Source organism: Gasterosteus aculeatus, chromosome 7 (genome assembly GCF_964276395.1).
Source record: "Gasterosteus aculeatus chromosome 7, fGasAcu3.hap1.1, whole genome shotgun sequence".
NCBI lineage: Eukaryota > Metazoa > Chordata > Actinopteri > Perciformes > Gasterosteidae > Gasterosteus > Gasterosteus aculeatus.
The window spans coordinates 24925245-24947518 of record NC_135694.1 but is presented as its reverse complement, the minus strand read 5'-3'; the positions used below and the strand labels follow the sequence as shown (position 1 = coordinate 24947518).

General features: G+C 41.4%; 1 protein-coding gene across 4 annotated transcripts in view; it reads right to left on the bottom strand.

Moving 5' to 3' along the window:
- Positions 1–14267: 14267 nt before the first annotated feature.
- The window catches only part of cadm2a (cell adhesion molecule 2a), a 157526-nt gene continuing 149519 nt past the window's right edge, over positions 14268–22274 (bottom strand). For all 4 annotated transcript variants that reach the window (XM_040181280.2, XM_040181283.2, XM_040181282.2 and 1 more), the window contains 2 exons: positions 19817–19939; positions 14268–19134 (listed from right to left, as the gene is read on the bottom strand). In XM_040181280.2, the coding sequence (XP_040037214.1) occupies positions 19016–19134; positions 19817–19939 (242 nt within the window). In that variant the 3' untranslated portion in view covers positions 14268–19015. The remainder of the gene's footprint in view (positions 19135–19816; positions 19940–22274) is intronic.

Genomic DNA, 22274 nt, shown 5'->3' with positions numbered 1-22274 from the left:
GAACTACACACACACAATAGCACAAATATAGGTATCAGGAAAATACTAAATACTGTATACGACCTGTCGTCAATTTGGCCTCTTTCCAAGGAGCTGAAAGCCTCTCTTCATATTTCTATATCAATTTAAAATCATCCAACTTCTTTTATCGCTGCAACATAATTTCCCCACTGACATTTTCAGTGGGTTGTTCTCATAACAAAAATTATAGAGCACACAGCTTTATATACCGACAGAGAAATTATCTCTGTGTTGGCTGTGATCTCGTACCAGACTTCAGGCTTTAACTCAAAAAATTAGCTTGAGGTGTTTTTAGAGATTAGAAGAGGTCACAATTTCCATCATCTCATTTTTGTGCGATATTTTTCACCTCCCTCCGTGACCCTCCCTTGACCCACTCTAATTTGCATGTCCGTCAGACAGATGGATAGATGAGGTAATCATTTTTTCGTTTTCACTTCTTTTATAGGCATCGGGAGGGCTATAAAACACATCTAAGACTCGCCTGCAGTCTCCTCATTAGTATTCATCGGACTGAAAGAAGTTTCGGACTGCACAATTAAATGACTTCTCAGACTTCTCTGATTTTTTGCCTCTTTTTTTTAAGAGAGAGGGCCGTGGAGCCGACGGCTGGTATTACCTGCTTAGGAGCATGAGCCGGGGGGCGCGGGGGGGGGGGGGGGGGGAGTCCATCAACAAGGAGAGCTCATCCAAGAACACTTAAACATGTTTTTAGATACATATGTTTTTGCAACGCCAAAAACATATGTACAAAAAAACCCTACATTTTTAAACTCCAAAATTGCCTGGATGCTGTATAACTGTTGAAAATGTAGATGGCACACTCAACTAGTGTTGCATTTTGCACAGAAATGTCACAAACACATTCATTTGAACTTATAATTACTGTAAGTATTCGCATGGGACCAGTTGCCAATGTTTTAGTAGTTGTGACACTATTGTTGTCAGTGTTTCCATACATTTCACCATCTGCGACTGACCCTTCCCCTTCCACAAAATTCCCGTTGGTGCCGTGATAGTCGCTGTCATGACCATCTCATATGGTTGTTCTCCTCCATGTGGACAACCAGAGGCTTAATATGTAATAAAAGGCCAGTGTTTTTCCAGACAGGGTGCTTGTAACACAGAGATAGGAGACCTTTGACTTCCTCACATTTTGTATACAGCTGCCTTGTGTCCTCTTGTGTTGATTCCATCTATTGAGTAGAATGAAGGAGACCTACAGCTTGTTTAATGAATACTTGATTTCTGAAACAAATTTACTACACAAGTTTACTACACAAATAAAGATTCTTTTTTACTAAACATGAGGATCTGAATACTGAAAACTGCAAGAATGGAAGCAGCCAATGCGTTAATTTGGTAATTACAGTCGGTGAAGAAAATCAAGCTTGCTTTGATCCTTATAATTGCAACTGTGTAGCGGTTCACAATTGATGTGTATCACTTACACAGTTTGACGAACAAGAAGTTGTGCAGAAAATATGGCACGTTGAAGGGTTTATATGAAAATGTGTATTCGCTTACTGAAAATGAAATGTGTCTGATGCTTTGCCCTTGTGATCTCTATTGATCTTAACTAATGCTACAGGCTTGTTGATTTATAGATGTGGTTGCACTGATGCATTTGCATTTTCATGCCTCCTATACACGTTGCATCATGTGTGTTTTACATAAAAATCATAAGCTTGCTGCTCTGGCACTTTTTAACTTTACTTGAGGAATTGTCAAACTTGATGTCAGTGTCGTTTAAGCTGCTGTAAATGTATCTTTTTAATAATAGTAATTACTCGCCCCAAATGCACAAACAAAGGTGCAGAGGCACACACACACACACACACACACACACACACACACACGTAATTAACTCCCTGATATAAACTGGGCCAGACGGGGCCTTGGAGGGAGAACAAAGCAGGAGACAACGCACAGGAGCCAAATGGAGAGGTGGAGGGGCCAGAGGGCTGCTGTGACTGGGGAAGAGGGAAGAAATAGGAATAAGGTGAAGAGTTATGGGAAAGAGAGACGTGAGAAGAGACACATAGAGGACAATGTTTTTTCAAACCCCCTTTAGCTAAAAAACACAAGAGGTCCCTTTCTCACCTTCAAATGAACGCATAATTATATTCTCCCATTAAATGGCCGGATGCACTGTCCTTGTTACCACTAATGCCGTCACGAGGGTCGGATGCATGCAAAGACAACGACGTGTGTCCTGCTGAAAGCGTCCAGACACTTTCCGGCCTATTATGGGTGCCAAAATGTAGTCCTAAAATAATTAGTATAGTGCCAAAAAGTCCTTTTGCCTTACGATGCTGGAGCATGTCTGCTCTCTTCTAGCGTTTGCAGTTTGGCTTCTAAAGCAGAAGTCTATTACACAAGTCAAACAAAGGGTGTTTGCTTGCAGTCTAGTGCCGGGTCCTCTTTTTGGCCCATCTTGATGGCACACCTTTAATAAATATTTAGAGGTGGCTCAAGGGGATATTAAAAAACATGACATGCTTGGATGTCTTCAAGGCCATGAAGATAGAATAGAAATATATGTAGTCAGACGAGGGAGAGAGGTGAGACAATGAAGGCAGGGCAGCTGTTTGTTTGATGACGGCAGGCCAACAACAGTGACTTTGACAAGGACATGTTTGATAGATGTTTGTTACACAATCTACGCAAGCGACAATGCAACGACCTTAAGGACACACCGCTGGTTCTCATGGGAGGGCATTGTTGATGAAGATATGAACAGGGACGGGCGAGTGGACAGGTGGTTAATGGCACGGGGATGTAAATATGTTTGTGCCGTATGTAAGCAGAAGGCTTTTGCCTCCCATGCACCTCTGTGTTCATGCCATGCATGGAATAATCATGAGTCTAGAGTAACAGAAACATTCAGCAATTTGTAATAGAGCGATAAGAATATTATGTACATACAACATAAACATGATACTATCAGTGATGTTGAGAATAAATTATACACACTTACACACTGAACAGACTCAGCTGAAAATACAATTAAAACAGATTGACATGGCAACCGTTACTCGCCACCTCTACTTAACGTGTCTCAAAGGAATTGAAAAAGTTGACACAGAGAAATAACACATGTGCATCAACGGGTTGAACTTTCCAAAATTACATTACATTACAGGTCATTTAGCAGACGCTTTTATCCAAAGCGACTTACATTACACTTTAAACCCATGGCTTTTTTCACATTTTTGCCCAGGGAGCAATTAGGGGTTAGGTGTCTTGCTCAGGGACACTTCAACATGGAACATGAGGCAGCCTGGACTCGAACCACCAACCTCGTGCTTCCCAGCACACCTTTTCTAACCCCTGTGCCACGACGACCCCGTCGTAAAAATAAAAAAGAGAAGCTCTTCACGTTAGCTGTTGCCTACTGAAATCGTTTAAAGCTTTACACACACAACTAGTCAAACAAGTAAAAATCAATAGTTCCAATTTATAACCACAACGTCAGAATGAAAAAATAACTAATTCCATTCTTTGATGTATTTCAATAAATACATCAAATGCTAGAATAGCAAGATTTATATTGAATCCCTTTTAAATCATTATGGATTAAATAATACATTAACCTGTAAGTGAACTTGTTCTTGTTGTTCTCAGCTCAAAGCTGAAAAATTTCAAGAAAAAACACAGTATAACTGATCATATTATGAATTAAGCAAGAAGGATGTTGATGGTATTATAACGTCGTTGTAAGGGAGACAGATGAGTTTTTGCACCATATCTGTATTAAGTGGTGCCCGTCAGCGTGTGTCTTTTCTATTTCTTTCTGTTGTGGAGGAAAAGGTCAGTTCACACACTCGTGAACTGATTAACTCCCCTAGAGGTTGTATAGCATGTCATGGTTAAGTCTCCAGGATAACAGAGTTCATAAGCCCTCTTACTGAGAAAAGATCCTGCCTGTGTTTGCTGGTGGTGTGGTGGACTCCACTGCTTCTGGGCGGTAAGCCAGTAACAGAGACCCAGAGACTTTTCAAAAAGTTGTTAGGACAAAAGTTGTTGTACGAACAAAGTTTGTCGATGTAGCAGCTTTTCCACATGATCACTACCGCAATAACCCACCGAACCTGATGTCAAACCAGACCTTTAATGAGACACTAAATGTGCAGAGCTTGGCAGAGCGTAACGTTAATGAAATGCATGATTCAGAGTTTTCCCTGTACGCCTGTTGTCCATCAGCAGCCTCGACTGAGGACACTCTGCATTTTTATGGGAAAAGAGATACTGTACTCTTCATGCTGTACTCTTTGCACAAACGCTACCTCTGCACTACGTGGGTTCAGACTGGCATACAGCTGTGCTATTTGTCCTGTTTTAGAAAATTGAAGCGAAGACAAAAGGTCAGAAGATGTTTTGCGCGAATGCAGCCGCTAAGGGAGCGACTTTGAATTTACGTGGAATTAATTTCTTCTGCTCTACCACACCACCTTTTTAAAGACCCCATTGACAGCACTCCATAGTTTCCTGCACTCCATATTCATGTTTTTTTTTATTCTTGGTGGCGCCATGTGCTATTTAACGACACTTATTATGACCCGAAGGTTTCATTAAAATGAAGATGCAGCTCTGATTATGTTTAACATCTGCTTCGTATTACGTGACGCACTCCCAGGTCATAAACCTCTGGGGACATTCTGTCCCTCGATGCTATGAAGACATTTCACCATTAGAGATTGATTAATTAAGTCTTTGCCGTACGACATCCTGGCTTTAAAAAAAAAGAAGAAAAAAAAATCTAATTTTCATAAGTGAGGATTATAATATCCTGTCCACTGATTTGTCCTGACAGGTGGTGCATGCTTGTTCAGGTGCAGGGTCCCTGGGCTCCCCCCTTGGTTGTCTTTCATCTCCTCTAACATTTCCCTTCCCTTTGGAGCTCATTACCAGAGCAGTTTGAGCCTGTGGGCCACCAGCCAGTCAGCATTTATGATACTTATTCAGTACCTTTTTTCTTCTGACGGCATCTTGATTTTCATCCTAAATAAAACGTATTATATATATATTATTATAATATAATACGTTATATATATATACGTGTCATTTCAATAAGACATAGAGTAGCGTCATGGTTCAGAAGAAGTGCCTGCTCGGTACTCTTTGATACTGGCACGAGGTGGCTGATGGACAGAACCAGCCATTTAGTGTTTTATCTGAGGAGAAACTCCTTCTTGCAGCGGGCATGTCAGCTCGGCCATTAATCAAGTCATATCAGTGAATTGTCTCAAAAGTTTGCTGAAGCTAAATGCAACTCATCCATCACATTACAGACAGGCTTCATATGCAAGCGATTGAGACATTTTTCTTCTCTACCCCTTGTCAACTGCGGATAGGATCTTTATGCAAAGTCAGGTTCTCCCCTTCAGTTGATTAGTTTGTGAGGTCCTCCACCAAGGGATCAGTGGATCAAACACAGTGGGCAGAAAACAGTGAAGGCTACAAGAGCATCGAAGGCGAGGGACCAGGCAGAAAGAGAAAGGGGAGGGGACAAGGAAAGACGGATGGAGGAGTAAGAGGAATATTGGGTTACTTGCAGATAACATCGCTGCCTGATAGATTCGTGTGGAGACCAAATTGGGCTCGTGGGCTGAGAGGGAATCAGTCTAAGTCCTGAGTGACAGGCAAAGAGAGTGCTTATCAATGACTAGTGAAGGGAAATTGGACACCTCCTGAATGGCCCCATGATAAAGCTGCTCATTTGTGTCTTTCTTGAGCGATTAAAGCGCAGTAATCGATAATTCTTTGACATCAATTCAAAACCTGCCATTTCATTATTTGTATAATCTGTAGGCAAACATAGATATTACCCTGACCGTTATAGCTGCACTCAAAACAATGAACATCCCCTTAGCGGTCCATGGATCGTCTTGGTGTATTACTTTTCCTTTGAAAGATAGTCCAATAAACAAAGACCTTCCAAACCTTCACAATCATCAAAGGTAGATCAAGTAAAAAGAATATTAAGACATTTAGACTTTTCGTCAAGTTATAAGTGCATTGAAATGAAATCCCTCTCATGTATTCATTATGTCCTACGCTAGCGCTAGCAGATAGTACCATTAGCGTGGCTTCCGCACACACAAGTAAAACTACACGTTGTTTTTTGGGGGGCTTTTAAAAGACTGGCCGTCATCACTGTGATGTTGCCGAGCAACCAGCAGCGACTCCAGAAATGCGCTGCGCCCGCAGAGAAATGGTCAGGCACACATCCCGTGTGTTTGGTCAGCTTTAGAGGTGCTCGTAGGATAAACTTTCATGATGGCTGCTTCACAGGCTTTTTTCTAGTCTTTGTGCTAAGCTAAGCTAATCAAGTGCTGGTTCTGGCTACATCTACACATTTAGAGGTACTGTTTTTATCATCTTTCACATGATAGGAAGGTGAATATGTGTATTTTCAAACATATCCTTTTGATGAGGTGGGTCGATGTTTATGACATGATGACCGTAAATGAATTCTGGTCCTTTCTTCTTTGATTCAGAGCACTTGTCCCTGTTTTCACCTTCCTCCCCTCTCCTCCTCTTTCTGTTTGTGCTCACCGGCCCACTAAACTGGCTTTAAAAGCTCCGACCAGATGGCTCAAGAAAACAAATAGCTGTGCCTGTTCAAGTGAATGCGTGCCTACTTGTGTGTGTGTGTGTGTGTGTGTGTGTGTGCACGTGCAGTGACACATTCAGGGTTAAGAGGGACATAAGTGAAAAGGGATTTTGACACCCCATCAGGGAAATAAATTCCTTAGTCCTTCACCTCGTTCATTCATTTCCATCTCTTTATCCCTCCTTCACTTATTCAATCTTGCTTTGCTCTCTATATTTTGCATGAGCATCTATTTAGTTCTCAAACAGGGTTATTTTAAAGAGATGTCTGCCATGTCTTGGTGCTGTGAAGAACATAAAGGACATAAACACCTTCCTGTACCTACCGAAAGGAGGAAAATATGCCCCTTTGATTCGATTCGTGATGTTTTTTAAGTGAATAAAAAAAAAGAAAGTAATGTATTACTCTTTAGATCAAATGGTTATTAGTACTCTGCATTTTTTACTTAAAAAGCTCGGTTAAGTGTGAAGTAAAATATACTTCAACTCCTTTCGGAGGAGAAACATTTGTTTAAAGCCATTCCTCAGCCAACTTGCCAGAGAAAGTTAGAATTTCAAAACAAATGTTGCCAAACGGCAGAAACGGTGTTTCCGCCTCACCTGCAAACATCTTTGGTAAAGAAAGTTTGTAACACTTTAAACCTTAAACCTTACATCTGTGTTCGGGTGCCTCTTTGCATTAATGCTGAAAGTCGTGCATAGTAAACAAAGTAAAGCTATGTGCAGCTGGAAGTACAATGGATATTGATTTATTATGCCACACAAATATACAGCATAGATAAATGATAAATAGGTGAGAAGCTTCATAGTGGACACTTTTCCAGAAGGAATCACTTCTATGTCACAGACATATTAATCATCTCCGGGAGGGAGAGTGACAGTATGAAAGTTTCATGAATTAATAAAGCTCGCTATACAAAAAAAGTCTTACGGTTAATCCAAATAAGGTCGTAATTCAGCTGCATTTATTTGCAAAAAATGCATGCATGTACTCTACGGCACACGCGCACCAAAAGCAGCTTCCACTGCTCCGTTGGAGCATCTTTCATTGAGGATATAGCAGTGTTAATACTTATTATTCAGACACAGTGGGGAGGTGTCGAGCTCAGCAGTCAGCCCATTTTTTAATAAACAGCACACTGCTGGGCTAAATCATACCAATGTGAATGTGTGTGTCTATTAGAGCATGAAAGGAACACATAAAACAAAGAAAATGTGAGAACAAAATAATTTGTGATTTTACTATTAAAGGGAAACTACTTCACTGCATAATTGGATTACTTCCTCTAATTATCAACACATCTTTAATTTTGCTCGTGCTACTGGGAAGAAAGAGCTATTCTATCCCATTAGAAGGAAGCTGAAGACGGCAAGGGAGTGAAATATTGAGCTCTAAAAAATATCGAGATTCACTACATAACACAACACATTATTTTTTATCTATTACAAAATGATTAATTGATTTAGGTTTGATTACCTGAAACAATCAGCTCTGTGTAATTAGTTTTCCATTGGCACAATTTAACAAAGATCCCATTCGCTGTGGAAATGCAATTCATTAAATAAATCTTTCAATTCTGTTGACTAAGCACAGTGCAAAATGTTTTTTTTTTGTACTTCATACTGTATTGGAATTAAATTGGAAATGAAAGATTCCTACAGAGGCCTGTTGACTAACCTCAGTTAGTTAGACAAACATGACACGACAGCAAAGAATCAAGATTTAGATGTTTGACAGCCCATTTTTTACCCAAATAAGGGTGTTTTAGCGACGCCATGACTCACAAGCAGAGGGTTCCATGAAAGAGACGGCGGCATTTAGTCAACTCAAAGAGGGAGTGACATGATTATTCCTGCTGGTCTGCAGCATCTGTGTAACACCGACCCATGCCCTGGCGCATTGGCAGCAGCCACTGCCACAACATCTGTTCAAAGGTGACCCTGACCCCCGTGTCGTACCTTTGGTGTAAAATCGTACTTTTCTCTCGACATAGATCGTTACCTCTGGCCGAGCCGCAGGGGTCAGCGTGAGTGGATTGCGAAGCACGTGGAGTGAAAGCTCAGTGAAAAGCATCTGGTTCATCACCACACTTTTGCCCCCGACCTCTGACCGAGCTACGAGTTCTTCGACCCTTTCTTCATCCCTGCAGTTGGTGTTTGCCTCCGAGGTTTCAGAGCTCAGATAAACATCATTGTTCAAATACAATGAGTGCAAGGACCCGTAACAGCGACAATAACAGATCCAACATATAAAAAGAATTTGGAAGTGAGCAAACTAAGAAGTCCCTCTCCATCTGTGTGTGTTTTCATCGGAGCTCTCTCTTGCTCGCACAACCGGACCGGCCGCGCATGCTTTTAATGCACGTTGGTGCCACTCTGCACTCTGCACATACAGCTGACAATGTCAACCCCCCCCTCATCTAAACACTGCCTGCACTTTTGCTGTTGTTGGTTAGTGTCGTTTTGTACGTTAGCTATACGTTAGATATGATGTTAGCTAGGATTGAGAGGCGCGGAGAGGCAATCTCCCAAAATTGTATCTTGCACCTCCAAAAATGACACAAGGTCTTAAATCTGAATTGACTTGAATGCAAAGTGTTTTTTTTCCTGTTGTGTACCCTAATTCTTAAATTTTCTTTTGTTTTTTTTCCTGGTTGAAGTCTGAATTTAAAGAAAGAGTTAGCTCAAGCAAGAGTTGAATTATATATGATAGCGAGTTGGCAGAATTGATATAATCTGTTTGATTTTATGGTAAAAGATAATTGTGATCCGGCGCCCTTGCCTGTGACACACACAGAGACTCACGGGATGAATGCGATACCTCCACGCCGAGCTGCAGTGGCTTGTGATAAAATTACTTAATGAGGCCCCACCATTCAGACACCCGAGCCAATACACATTCTAACTGCCACAAGTCTCTCATTTAACACTGCGCTTTCTCATCATTTGGAGTTGTGCCCTTTAAATGCACAGCCCGGAATGGACAAACCTGAGGCCTTTTATATCCTCCATTAGTTGTGCGGTGGAAATGAATTAGCAGTATCACTGCAACCACGGCGGCATCCCGCCAAAGGCCGACTAATGATCTGCAATCCTCCATAAAGCTCTCATTCCACCATGAAATAGTTCCACTACCTCGGTGTCGCACATAGAATGAGCTTCGCAGAGTGATTGAACGAAACATATATAGTTTTGGCTCTGTGCTGTCATTACTTGAGATTTGAAGCAACACGGCTGCTTTCAGTTCCATGTCCAGACTGTCGACTTCAATGAAAAAAAGAAAAAATTCTCCCCCATGAAATGAGCAATTGGAAAACTTCTTCCACATTTACAGATAAAAAAAAAAAGCGTCAAAATCTGCACAGAATATCATGATAAAATGATCAGATGATGAAATAAAAACATTAATGATGACAACACTATTGTTAGATTTAAAAGTATTTTAAATTTCTCTGCTTTGACCTTTTACACTGAACAACTTTTAAACAACGTAGGCCTATAATTGCTTCTGGGATCGTATAGACGGAGGTATATAAGAGAAGTCACTGTACAGTATATGATACAAATAGCAATCAAAGGAATGCCATGCTATTCAATTTAAGTAGGTATAGTAGGGTAAGCAATTAATGAAGTATACACATTTATAGTATAGTATGGCCAAAATATGCCACAAAATGATGTAGGACAACATGTCTCGATAAAGTAAAGAACATCATGGTATAATTTATTATCAAATAGTCCAAAAGACTAAAATAGGATGTATTTAAAGTGAAGGGTAGGTAAATATCACATAGAATGTAGCATAAAATGACAAACAAATGTATTGTAAAGTATGGAAAAAGTCATAGTACATTATGTCAATAAGCCAATAAGGAATAGCTTTACACCTTTTGTAAAAAAAAGTCATGGCATGGTGTGTAATGAAAATGTCATTAAAAGTTATAATATTGTATGTCCAAGAGTTATAATATGTAATGTAAAGTTGGTACTAAACGTATAATATAGTAAGCCATATAAAAGTCTAAATATTATGGGTAGTACGGAATGTCCTGAAATTTAATGATGAAGTCTTATTATATTATTATTCAAAAGTAACTACGTAATAAGTAAGGAGACTCATTGTGCAGTACGTTTAGAAGTATGGCATAGCATGCTATTAAAATGTCAAAAAGACACATTGTATAATAAATCAAAAAAGGTCATAGTATAGTTTTTCATTAAACGTCGAGTGGTAAATTCAATAATCTAATGCCCCATGACTTAAGACAAAGATACATTTATTGAAATACTATTTTGCGGATGTAACACAGTGGCGTCATGGCGAGTAAAATCGAATCTCTTGTGTTTGTCAAAAAGTGCCTTGGCTTAACCAATCACTGCCGACTGGGAACGGGGATGATCCGTGTCTGTGTGACATCAGGTTCACGTGTTGCGGAAATGTGCACGGACTGATCGATGGTCGCCATGGTGACATTACACCCACTTGCAGAAAGGAGGCAGCTAACCTTTAAAGGACTGTCTCTGGAGTTTATTTTATATCGCCTTCACAGCACATGAAAGAGGTCCGCATTCACTGCATGTCTACCTGGCACGAGGTCCCTGTGCCTGTAAGAAGTCTTAACTGGAGGTCACCTGCCCGATCACCTCTGGTCTTTGGCCCGAACTCGAGAAACGTCAAAGACCCGTTTGAGGTCTGCGGTGCTTTCATGGGCTCATGTGCGTTAAAATTCCTTCAAAGTAAAACTTGTAGACATCAACGTTTCCCTGATGGTATCTTGCGTAGGTGTGTGTGTGTTTGTGTGGGTGGTTGTGGCCAGCACAATAAGAGAACATAAAAGGCTGCTAACATCTCTGTAATCCCTGATTGATCCCTCCAAAGCTAATCACCCCGCAGAGTAAACGGAGATCTGGCAACGCAGGATATCGAGGAGGGGGGATGAAGAGGGAAACCAAGATGAGTTATGAGGCCCGTGTGGAGGGCAGGCGATATATAACGCAGGGAGAGCGATTAAGGGAAGGATTGGGATTGATGGACGAATGGAACAAATTGGCAGTGACTGAAGGCCTGAAAGGAGGCAACCAGAGATGCGGGCAAGTGAATCCACATCCTAAAGAACAGGAAGGTATTTGCATGTGGAGTGGCTGATATCGTCACGGCAGCTGCAGCTCTCACAGCTGGCAGGCTGACAGCACTGGGCAGGTGTGAAGCTCGGCACATTCAGAAAGTGACACTTAACGAGAGACGTGTGTGTGTGTGTGTGTGTGTGTGTGGAGGGGGCACCATTCATCTTAAACAGCCCTTTGTGAGGCAGCCTTCAAAGATGGAGACATACTGTATCGGTAATCTCTCTTTTCCCCGGCACATCCATCCGCGTCCTTCTTTTTAATTGCCGCTCCCTTTGCTAAAACTTTCTTTTCTTTCTTTTCGAAAGATAAACCAAAATGCACCAAAGTGCTTCATCGCCTGAACTGTGAACATTTACGCTATTCGGTCTCTTGGAGACCTGAGCTGCGTGGCTTCAGTGATGACTGATCTCAGTCAGGATTTCAGGTCTCCATGATGTCATGTATGTATGTTGTCATGTTGGTACTTGGCCAAGAGGTGGGCCATCCTTCACTGACAAACCCGAAATTAATGTATCCATCAATATTTCTCTTAGAACTGCACGATTAAGTGGATGGCACAAATTTGAATGCATTGATCGTATCTTTGAATGTTGACATCTAATATTTATCACAGCAAGTTAAATATCCCAGAGCAAAAAACAAGTTCTGAAAGCTCGTGTTTGGAGAAAGTCTAAACTCTCGCTTTAGGGCTTTTGATTTTCTCATTTTCTTCTTTATTTATTAAGTTGACGAAGTTTGGACTGATTTCCGGTGTTTTTGTTTTTCAGATGCTTGCATGGTTATGATATTACGATACCATTCACATTAACATGACACTTTGATCCATGTGAACAGTCAAATGTTCTTATGCTCATAAGCTCATACTGCTGTGAGAGCAGTGCATTCTGGGAGTCATAATGCTTGCTCCTGTGCTCCCGGTCTTGTGTTACTTTTCAAGTACATTTTGCTTAATGCTGAAAAATGTATTTTTTCTGTTTACTGTTTTCCAATACTAGACGCGATTGGCCATGAGGCATCATGGTGGAAGCGTTGCTTATTGGCGTACAGAAATACAGGGGTGAGTTTGAGCTCTGCGACAGCTCAGTGAACAATGTTGCGTCCGATCCATCAACCGTCTATTGTTGCCTGTCATCCCGCCTCTCTCCTCCATCCATCCTGCTGGTCTCCTGCTCCATCTAACAGGACACGAATGCTACAAAGAACTTAACGTTCATTTGAGAAAGTTGGGACATCATGTTCCTGAGGGACTGCCAGGACAGCAAACATCTGCTTGACATTATTTATGTATGGTATCCTATAACGTCCCCGTCCTAGTTCTAAAAACTGCTCCGAAAGAGTGTTTCACTCAGCCTTCATTTTTCATTAGCAGAAGGAGTCACACCTCAGCTGCAGAGATGCGAGCCTCTTCTGGCTGCAGATATTGCAGACAGGTGGGCTGATGGCAGCTGCTTCCTTCAGTCTAACAATACATCTTACTGCCTTGCTTCCTCCCCTCAGTCATCATCTTCTGCCTCACTGAAACAAAAACCTATACCGATTTATCACCAGCATTCCCTTTGAGTAAAATGGACTTTAATTCACAAATCAAATAGGTTTTTGTTATTCTTTTGTCCTGCCTTTATTGACAAAGACAGATTTCTTTCACTGTATATCACAGTTAGAACTGCAGGCGTATATCCTGTATATATATATATATATATATATATATATATATATATATATATGGTCCTTGTACACCCGTATATTGGAAAGTACAGCTGAGAGACTGTTTGACAAACGAATGGCATTACACCACTATCACAGACGGGGGACGTACATATACCATGAATTATTCTTGTTAGTGAAAAGCAATGTGTCTGTGCAAGTTTCTACCTGTTGCTTGCTTGTTTTTGATTGTGCACGCATGGTACAAATAGAGTTGCATCCAAAGCAGCAATGTTGGCATATTATAGGTGCCTGTCTCTCAACTCATTCACCGCAAGAGGCTTCCAAAAGGAAAACAAAGAGAGACAAACATAGAATGAAGCTCGTACAGATGCTTCGGTTTGTGTGTTTTGGTTTATTTAACAAATGTCACACATCAGAACGAACCTAAATGTAATGAATCCCTTAGCCAATGGGAGAAAAAACCCTTTATTACTGTGCTGTATATCCAATCAAACCATCCCAGAGAACCCCTTATTTCACCAAGTCCCTAGTGCTCATCCTGACATTCACTGTGGATATTTTGTATTTTGTGAGTGACAATGTCTAACAACAAATTTCATCCGGGGACTGATAAATATTATAATATAATATTATAATATTATATTATATAAATATAAGATGTGTGCTGCTACACAGAAAACATTAGACATATAAAATAAGGTTGTGTGCAAAAACTATTTCTAATTTTCTGGATATTTGGGATTATTTGCAGCGTATTTATAAATGTCAGGATTTTAAATCATCAAAAATCAGTTTCCTAAGTCTTGAATTCCAATGACAGCAAGATGACAGAATTATTGAAGAATCACTGAATAACTTTATTAACATTGCGATAATCTTAAACTCAACAAACACATGGTGTCAGCATTCAGAGACTACAGAAGCAGAGTGAGAAGTGCCAACAAGTCCCCATTTTTAGACAGAATACAAATGAAAAAAAATACCTATATGAAATAAATTCCTGAGATGCAAAACAAAAGTTAATTATATAAGAAAAAAAACATCTCTACGTGTGATTGTGTCACTCGTCATCGTTGAGACAATAGGGAGACTAGGCTGATTGATTCTAGTTTCAATATTGCAGACAAACAATGAGATGCGCTGAAACCAAACTGTACAAACACATGACGGGTGTCAGATGAGGAGCGAGATGACTGGACGGGGCCACGTCGTTTATATCATCACTGCTGATCAGGACAAATCCTTGAAGTTAAAACAAAATGTGAAAAAAATATGGAATATGTCTCAAAGAGGCTACTTTCATATTGATCCCTTTTTAAAATAATGGATGAAGAGTTTGTAGTTTTAGTTGATATGGGCTTCAAATTTCATGAAACTGGGGACAATTGCTAGCGCAAAAAAAGCATGTGTGTGCCTGATTGAGAGCGTTGTGGTAAAAAAGGCTGTAGCAGGACGGACATATAATGCAGAATCATCAGGTGGGAGCTTGGACGAGCTACGATGATCACCAGCATCATTAGCTTGTCTCATCCCTCTTTGAGAGAAACAGACATATTTTGTCCATGGTTTCTCTGATGTCCTTTTTTAAAGCTAATTTTTACATTTCAGTACACACTGAAATCTTGTGATCATAAAACATAATTGTATGAGTGCACTTGTTCAACATTGACGGTAATTTAGTAGTATATTAAAATGTGTTTGTATTGGCTAATACAGGGACACCGCGTGTATCAATGAAAGTCACACATCATCAGTCCGATATTTGCAACCGCCAACACGAAGAATTTTCTCAAAATTGTGAGTGATTTTGTGCCAACGTTACTGCCCGATCTGCATAAATAAGCAATCTCAGCTGCACGCTTCCCAACGCCAGTCAAAGAAAGTGGGTTTGTTTGGAGCCAGGAGACAAAACAGAGGCAAATCGGTTAAATGGAATAGTGCCCAATGACGACAGCACGGCGGCTACATTAGCGCTGCTACTGTCTTGCCGCCAGGCTGAAATTAGAGGCCCCATGATGTAGAGGATCTATTCACCAAACATGTGCATGGTGGGAAGCAAGGACGCAAACATTTTAAAGCTTAGTTTCAACCGACAAGACAATATAAATCCAGACTAATAACTGAGCCTATGATGTGTCTGCTATGATAGTCAATTCTATCATTGTAAAATAGTTGATGATGGTATGTGCCAGGCTGTATATATATATATATATATATATATATATATATATAGTTATAAGAAACTCATTAAAAAAGCCACTTGCAACAAATTAGTTCATTACTGCCATGTCAAAACAAATATTTACATATGGTTTTCAGAAAGAAAAAAACGCAAACAAAAGTAAAACACACATTTTCTAAGAAATATCCATCAAATTAGTAAGAGTGCATAATTCAGTAAATGGCACCTGTTTAATTTCTAAACACTAATTTAATCACTGCAGACCTGATAATTCATAAGTGTTCCTTTAATAATCTGCTTCTCTGAATCAACAGATCCATTTGTCCACTCTCTTATTCCTAAGGTTGATATAAGGGCCTAAAGCAATGCAGAATCTGACTGGCACATCGTCGATTAAGACACAAGAACAAGAAACTAGATAGAGAGTAAAAAAAAGACAAATCATCAATGTGATAAAAGTACAGTATGTGATACAGAAGATGTCCAAAGACCAGAGCAAGTCTAGAGTGCTTTGGCCCAGAAGCTGAAGACAAACATGTGGTGGTTGGTTTAAGTGCTCTGAAATGAAAAAAAAAAGATGGAAATTGTGACAAAGCTTTTGCATTCTTAAAATATGTTTAAATGTAATATGCAACCTAAATTCTACATCGGTGGTTTAATTATTCCCAACTTGTGATTCACTCCGGCAGCACTGGAGACGCTCCAGAAGGACTTTACTTGCTGACCTTATTTGCATAATGTTGTAAATTGGCCACTGAATGGGAGACAGCTGGGCCCACTATTTTATTGCCCTTGGTAATAATTTGCTCCATCTTGGTAGATTAGTGCCTCGCCTTTTAACTCCTTAGTATCAGACGTCACATTGTTTATCGCTCGGGAGAGTAAATCTGCCAAATTCCTCAAAACTGATGAAAGACAAATGGCAATGATATATGAAAAAAAGCAGAAGTTGTTCACAAGGTTATGTTTGTGTAAGCGTGCGTGAAACTTTAAACGCCTCGGACATGAAGGCGGTTTATCCTTGGATGCTCTTCGATTCCAATTTGTATTTTAAGGATTTCTGTTGTTTCTGTTCAGTTTTGTAGATTTTTCTTTTGTTTTGTTAGTCACATCTACCACAAAGCCCAATCCTTCGGATCGGCAGCACCTCCAGAGCGCGCCACGAACACAGGAAGCCGCCGCTCTCCAAAATGAAGTTACAAACACATCTTCATTGTGGTTATCTCTTCAATAACTTCAGTTCAAATAAATAAAAATATGAGCCAAACAAAAACATGCTAATGCGGATTACCAAAGTTTTGTCCTCACCCAGTATATACATGCCTTGTGCCAGAACCAAATACTTCTGTTTAAAAGTTCTTCAATAAGGACTATTCGATGAAAAGGTAAAGTAAATAGATAACGCGGCTAATATACAAATTTGTAGGAACCCAGAATTTAACAGCAATTTTCACAATCAACCACATTTTAGCAGACACAATACACAGCAGGGAGATTTGAACCACTTAAACCAAAACTATTACAATATTTTGAAGAAAAACATATTTTAGCTTACATTTTCAAAAAGATGCATTGTATTTCCCCTCCATGAATTGAATGAAAGACGGCCTTGTTGTCTTTCCACTACCCATTTGAATAGCACAACCATTCCCAAGGCAAATGTCGCCAAAGGAACACAGTTTCTCATTCAGACATTTTTGTGCTTCTCTATTTGTCTTCAGTTTTAAGTTTTGGAAAGGAGGCCCCTGCAGGTCCACGACCCACCACTCACACGTCTATTTTACATTTTCTTTTTCTTTTTTTTTTGCTTGAAGACCCCATGAAATGGAAATCAAAGTTCAGCTCATGGCAAGCGACTCTGACTAAAGGAAAATAAGCAGAGCATTTAGCAAGGAGACATGTTGGTGATACAAAGCATTTAACTAAATAGCTTGAAGCTTGTTAAAGTAAAACACAGAGCTGCAAATGTGATATATAATGTGGCGTTGGTGAAATTGATCTTATCACTATTTGTATAAAATGTTAATATTACTGCATGTTTGTTCATAATCCAGCGTGTATGAAACACACTGTAAAAACCTGCCAGCACATCGAGTTTACAAAAGGTAACCGACAACGAAAATCCGCTATAAGATTGAGAAAATCATTTGTGTACTTATTTGACCAACTCGACTCTAAACGTTTAATTTTACATTTCAAAGGGTCCGTAAGCCTGAAAAATATTTGAATGTGACGTAACGTAAAAAATTAAAGCAAAAGCTAAACTTATTTCATTACAATTTTTACAGGCTTTAGAGAGCGGAGATTAACTATTTCTGTACACTTGAACCCAATATGTGAATCACAAACTATTAAGCGCTCAAGAGGACACACAAGGTGTTGGTGTTTCACTAAACTGCAGCTTCGGCAGTGCAAGAATATACAGACAAAGGTACAGCAGATTTAGCAAATGGTTTTATACACTTGGTTGAGTTTATTTGATGGAATGCTTCATTTAGCATCTGTGTGTGTTATCTGCTCTAAACAATACCACACCACCCTTTATTATCCCTATTCTAATAAGGAAAATCATATAACACACTTATCTGACAAGCCTTGCTACAGTGTTACACAAAACCTTCTTCTTATCTTACACGGGTCAACTGTTTAATTACAAGTCTATTTAGAGGGACCTGGGGTCGGGGGGAGGGGGGTGGATCTAAAAGTCGCATATTCAGTGTGATAGACATGTATAAGGCGTAAACAGCAAAGAGTTTTATTAAAATAACAAAAAGACGCAATGTATAGTATAAAGCTGTGAGCTAACTAATGAAATGATGGTCCAGTGAACCCATCTACAAAGCATTTACATTGCTACCGACAGACGATACATGAAGGCATTGACAGAAGTTCAATGGCGTCTGTATTTTTAGGCACCGTGTTGATGTGATATATGATATGTGTTTGTGAGCGTGTGTGAACAAAGAGGATGTGTGTGTGTGTGTGTGTGTGTTGGGATGCCTGCTTGAAGGGAAACAGGGTGCAGAAGGGCTCATGTAAGAAGCAGTCATGGTAGTTACACAGACTTCCAGGCATTTTATGTCAAAGACGAGGAAAAAGGGGGGAGGAGGGGGACGGGGACGGGGAGGGGGGACACTTTCGGCAGCAACTGCCGGCTGCCTGTGAATACCGGCTGCCAAAAAACAAACAAAGAGAAAACACCAGATGTAAAAGGTAAAGAAAAAAAAAGAAGCAATAATCGGAAAAAACACTGAAGGGACTTCTCTGTCTGTGCACTGCCTGGTTCCTTGTTGACAGGGCGGGGAAGTGGTCAGACATGGAGAAGAAAAGGGGGAGACAGAGAGAGAGAAAGAGAGAAAGAGAGAGAGAGAGAGAGAGCTGCACAGCTCCCTCTGCAGTCTAAATGAAGTACTCTTTCTTCTCCTCTGCGTGCGCGTGGTTGCCCTCGGCGTTGATGATCGCTGTGTCGGCGTCGGGCGCGTCGTCCGCCCCTTTGGCCTCGTTTGTCAAGTACGTTCCTGAGGAAACGCGAGACAAAAAAAATAACCTGCATCAAGAAAACAAACAAGCGTCGAGCCGCCCTCACAGCCCGCGGGGGGAAAAACAACATCTGACGACAACACCGGAAATGCTACACAATTCATAATCACACTGATGAAAGGCTACGAGAGTACAATACGTGCAAATAGAACAAATAACTTTATTGTTCTCAACGACGGCTTAAATGACTCGACTTAAAGGTCGACGCCCAAACAACGTGATGCAGAACATGATTCTGTAAAAGTGAGGCAAAGTTTCTGAATTGTAATAATCCAATGAGTCGAAGACACGTGTCTATCAATGCTACCAATGTTTGGGTGCAACGGTAACTAAAAGCTCATTAAAGGGTCGTTTTCAACTAGTTTGTCAGAATCAGACTCTTTCTACAACATCGGACACTAACATTGCATTCCATGAGCGGCTGCCGCCCTCCGTGCTCTCGCCCAAGAGTCGACACATTTTTTGTCCCCATTAATCAATTAAACATAAACGCGTTAGAAAATAGTGTTCTAGCTGAAAAAATACCAAACGCTAGCTCTTAAAGTCTTCCGTCACTGCTGTTAGCTCCACCACCTGTAATTTGTGAAAACGGGAGGGACTTTGATGTCTGCAGGGAGAAGTAGGACATGCGCCTCGGGTCTTTTCCAACTGTGGTTTTACCTTTATGCCTGGCCAGGTATCTTCCCAGAACAATGATTAAACACAGGGTGACAAAGACCACCACGGCCACCACTCCTCCGATCAGGGCATGGTCGGTGCCGTGCTGCCCCAGAGCGTTGGGATCTGAGGGGACAGACAGAGAGACACACAAAGAGAGCAGATGAAGGCGCCGGTTGGCGAAGGTGACGGAGTGAGGGCAGAGGAGCGGCCAGACGGACAATACAAAACAGAGCGAGAGGGGAAAAAGGAAGATTATTTCCACCTCGTTCCTACTCTAATGAGCTGCTGTCATTCCTCTCTCCTTTCACATCATGCATTCGGAACAGAGCTGCTCAGCTCTCTGAGAATAATAGAATGGAGAGAGAGAGAGAGAGAGAGACGGACACCACATTGACAAAATGAGCAGCTACAGGCAGACGTAAATTTGGCTTGAAAAATGAGGGAAAAAGAGAATGAAAAGAGGAAAAAGTGAATAATTCAGGATCAGGCCGACTGTCCTGCAGGAGTCCCCAACATGCCAACCAGGGCGGCCGTGGAAGAGTAGCAGGCAGTAAATAACTCATCACACAGAACATAAAAAATAAAGACCTTCCTGTGTTTTTGTTGGAAAAACAAACTAGGTGTCGCTACAGGTCCAACTGCGGAAATGATAGCAGCATCATAAACGATGTCCCTATTGCATCAAAGGTTTCCCTTGACTCGAAAAATAGCTGATTTCTTTAATTCACCTCAACTTTCCCTCTCCTCAAAGTACAGGCCAGTAGGTCATTTAAGTTCAGAGTGAGGACATTGCACCGATGGTCCCCTCCGCAGGCGAATGAAAAACGTTGACAGCGTCGGCGGCGTTGGTGGATATGGGTAATGGGACGGCCTGTATTATTCATATCAGTCCGTGACACCTGAGAAATTAGCACCCATCTCATTATCCTCCTCCGAGTGCCCGGGCACATCATATACCACCCTGTCACCCTGTCACTCCGGTTATGTATGTGTGCCCCGTGATAGCGAGACAATGGCGGTGTCAGCGCAGGCCACCGGCGATGGAAAGGTGCTTTGGACAAACAGCCGCGTCTCCCGATGACACCGTTTCTCTTCAGTATTCTCCTTTTCTGCCTTCACTGTCCGGGCCATGTGGCCAAATTGAACAGCTGGCGTGCTCTCGCTCCATAACTCTCGGCGGTCCGGGTGACCAGGCCGTCACACTTCAGCGCCCCCCTCGGTGGGCCGGCGCACCCTCGTAGCAGCACACACGCCGGCGCACGCGGACGCGCGCGTGGCCTGGTTTCACGGCGCTGCAGTTCCGCTTGGTCAGTGGAGCAGAGAGTTGAGGAATGTTCCCCCCTCCATGTGTCAGGACGGTGATGCTTTTTTTTTTTTTAAAGTACGCCCTGCTCCTGCGCCTCCAGCCTGGCCATTACAACCCAGTGCGAGCATAAGCCGCGGCCGTCTTATGTCTGCCTATGGATTGGTACACCGCTCCGTCACGCTAAAAGTCAAACGCTCTACTGCTCCTCCAGGAAGCCACCAAAGTCTGTTTGCGTACGTTCACAGTTTCTCCATCACATGGCATCACCGACGCCATTGATCAAAAGCTCCCCAAAGTCAATGAACGGCTGATAAAAAAAATAAAATGCAGCAGTGGTTTGCTTGTTTTGATGCTTTGAAGTAAGCTCACTCAACCTCTGTATTCAACCTCCGCTCCCCATTTCTCCAGAATGCGAGCAGCTCATGGCTTCATCAGCAGGCTCAACAGCCCAGAAGCTCCGACCGAGCGGTCAGTCCGTGGGAAGGTAGATGGGTAATGGCAGGTTTTAACAAGTAGGAGGAATGTTGACTAAATTGGATAACATGACGGTATCTCTGCTTCTGCTTTCTCGCTCATAGGAGTTCAACGTTGATCCAACTGTGGAGAGCATTGGATACAGAAGATTTTGGAAGTAGCATTCCTTTAAACCGGATACTCCCGTGAATTCATCCCAACGTTTAATGTGTAAATACAAATTTTGGTGTGTGTGTATTGTGATCTTTTGTATTTTAGTCTACGGAAGGAGAAAAGTAGAGCGAGAGCGCTGAAAGACCCCGAAAAAAAAAAAGAGAAGGAAATGCCGAACAGGAAAAGGCTAAAATTTCAGTTAAAGCACGACACTGAAAGAAGACAAGGTGGAACGGGATCTAGACGGAGGTTCATACAGTTAATGGGTCCAGAACACATTAGCTTTTAATAAGGGCACATACATTCTTCTCTCTGCGATTTAATACGAGAGCGTGGGAGAGCAAACTGCTCTTCTAATATTTATAACACTCTCCTTGTCGCCTGGCTTTGGGACTCGCGGTTGTTTAATAAATTAAAGGGGTTCATGGCTTCTGTGGACTGAAGCAAAAACGCTGCTCTTAAACCGCGCCACTAACTTCTCATCTGATCGGTTTCCCTCACGCTGGCTTCATACGGGGTTCCGGT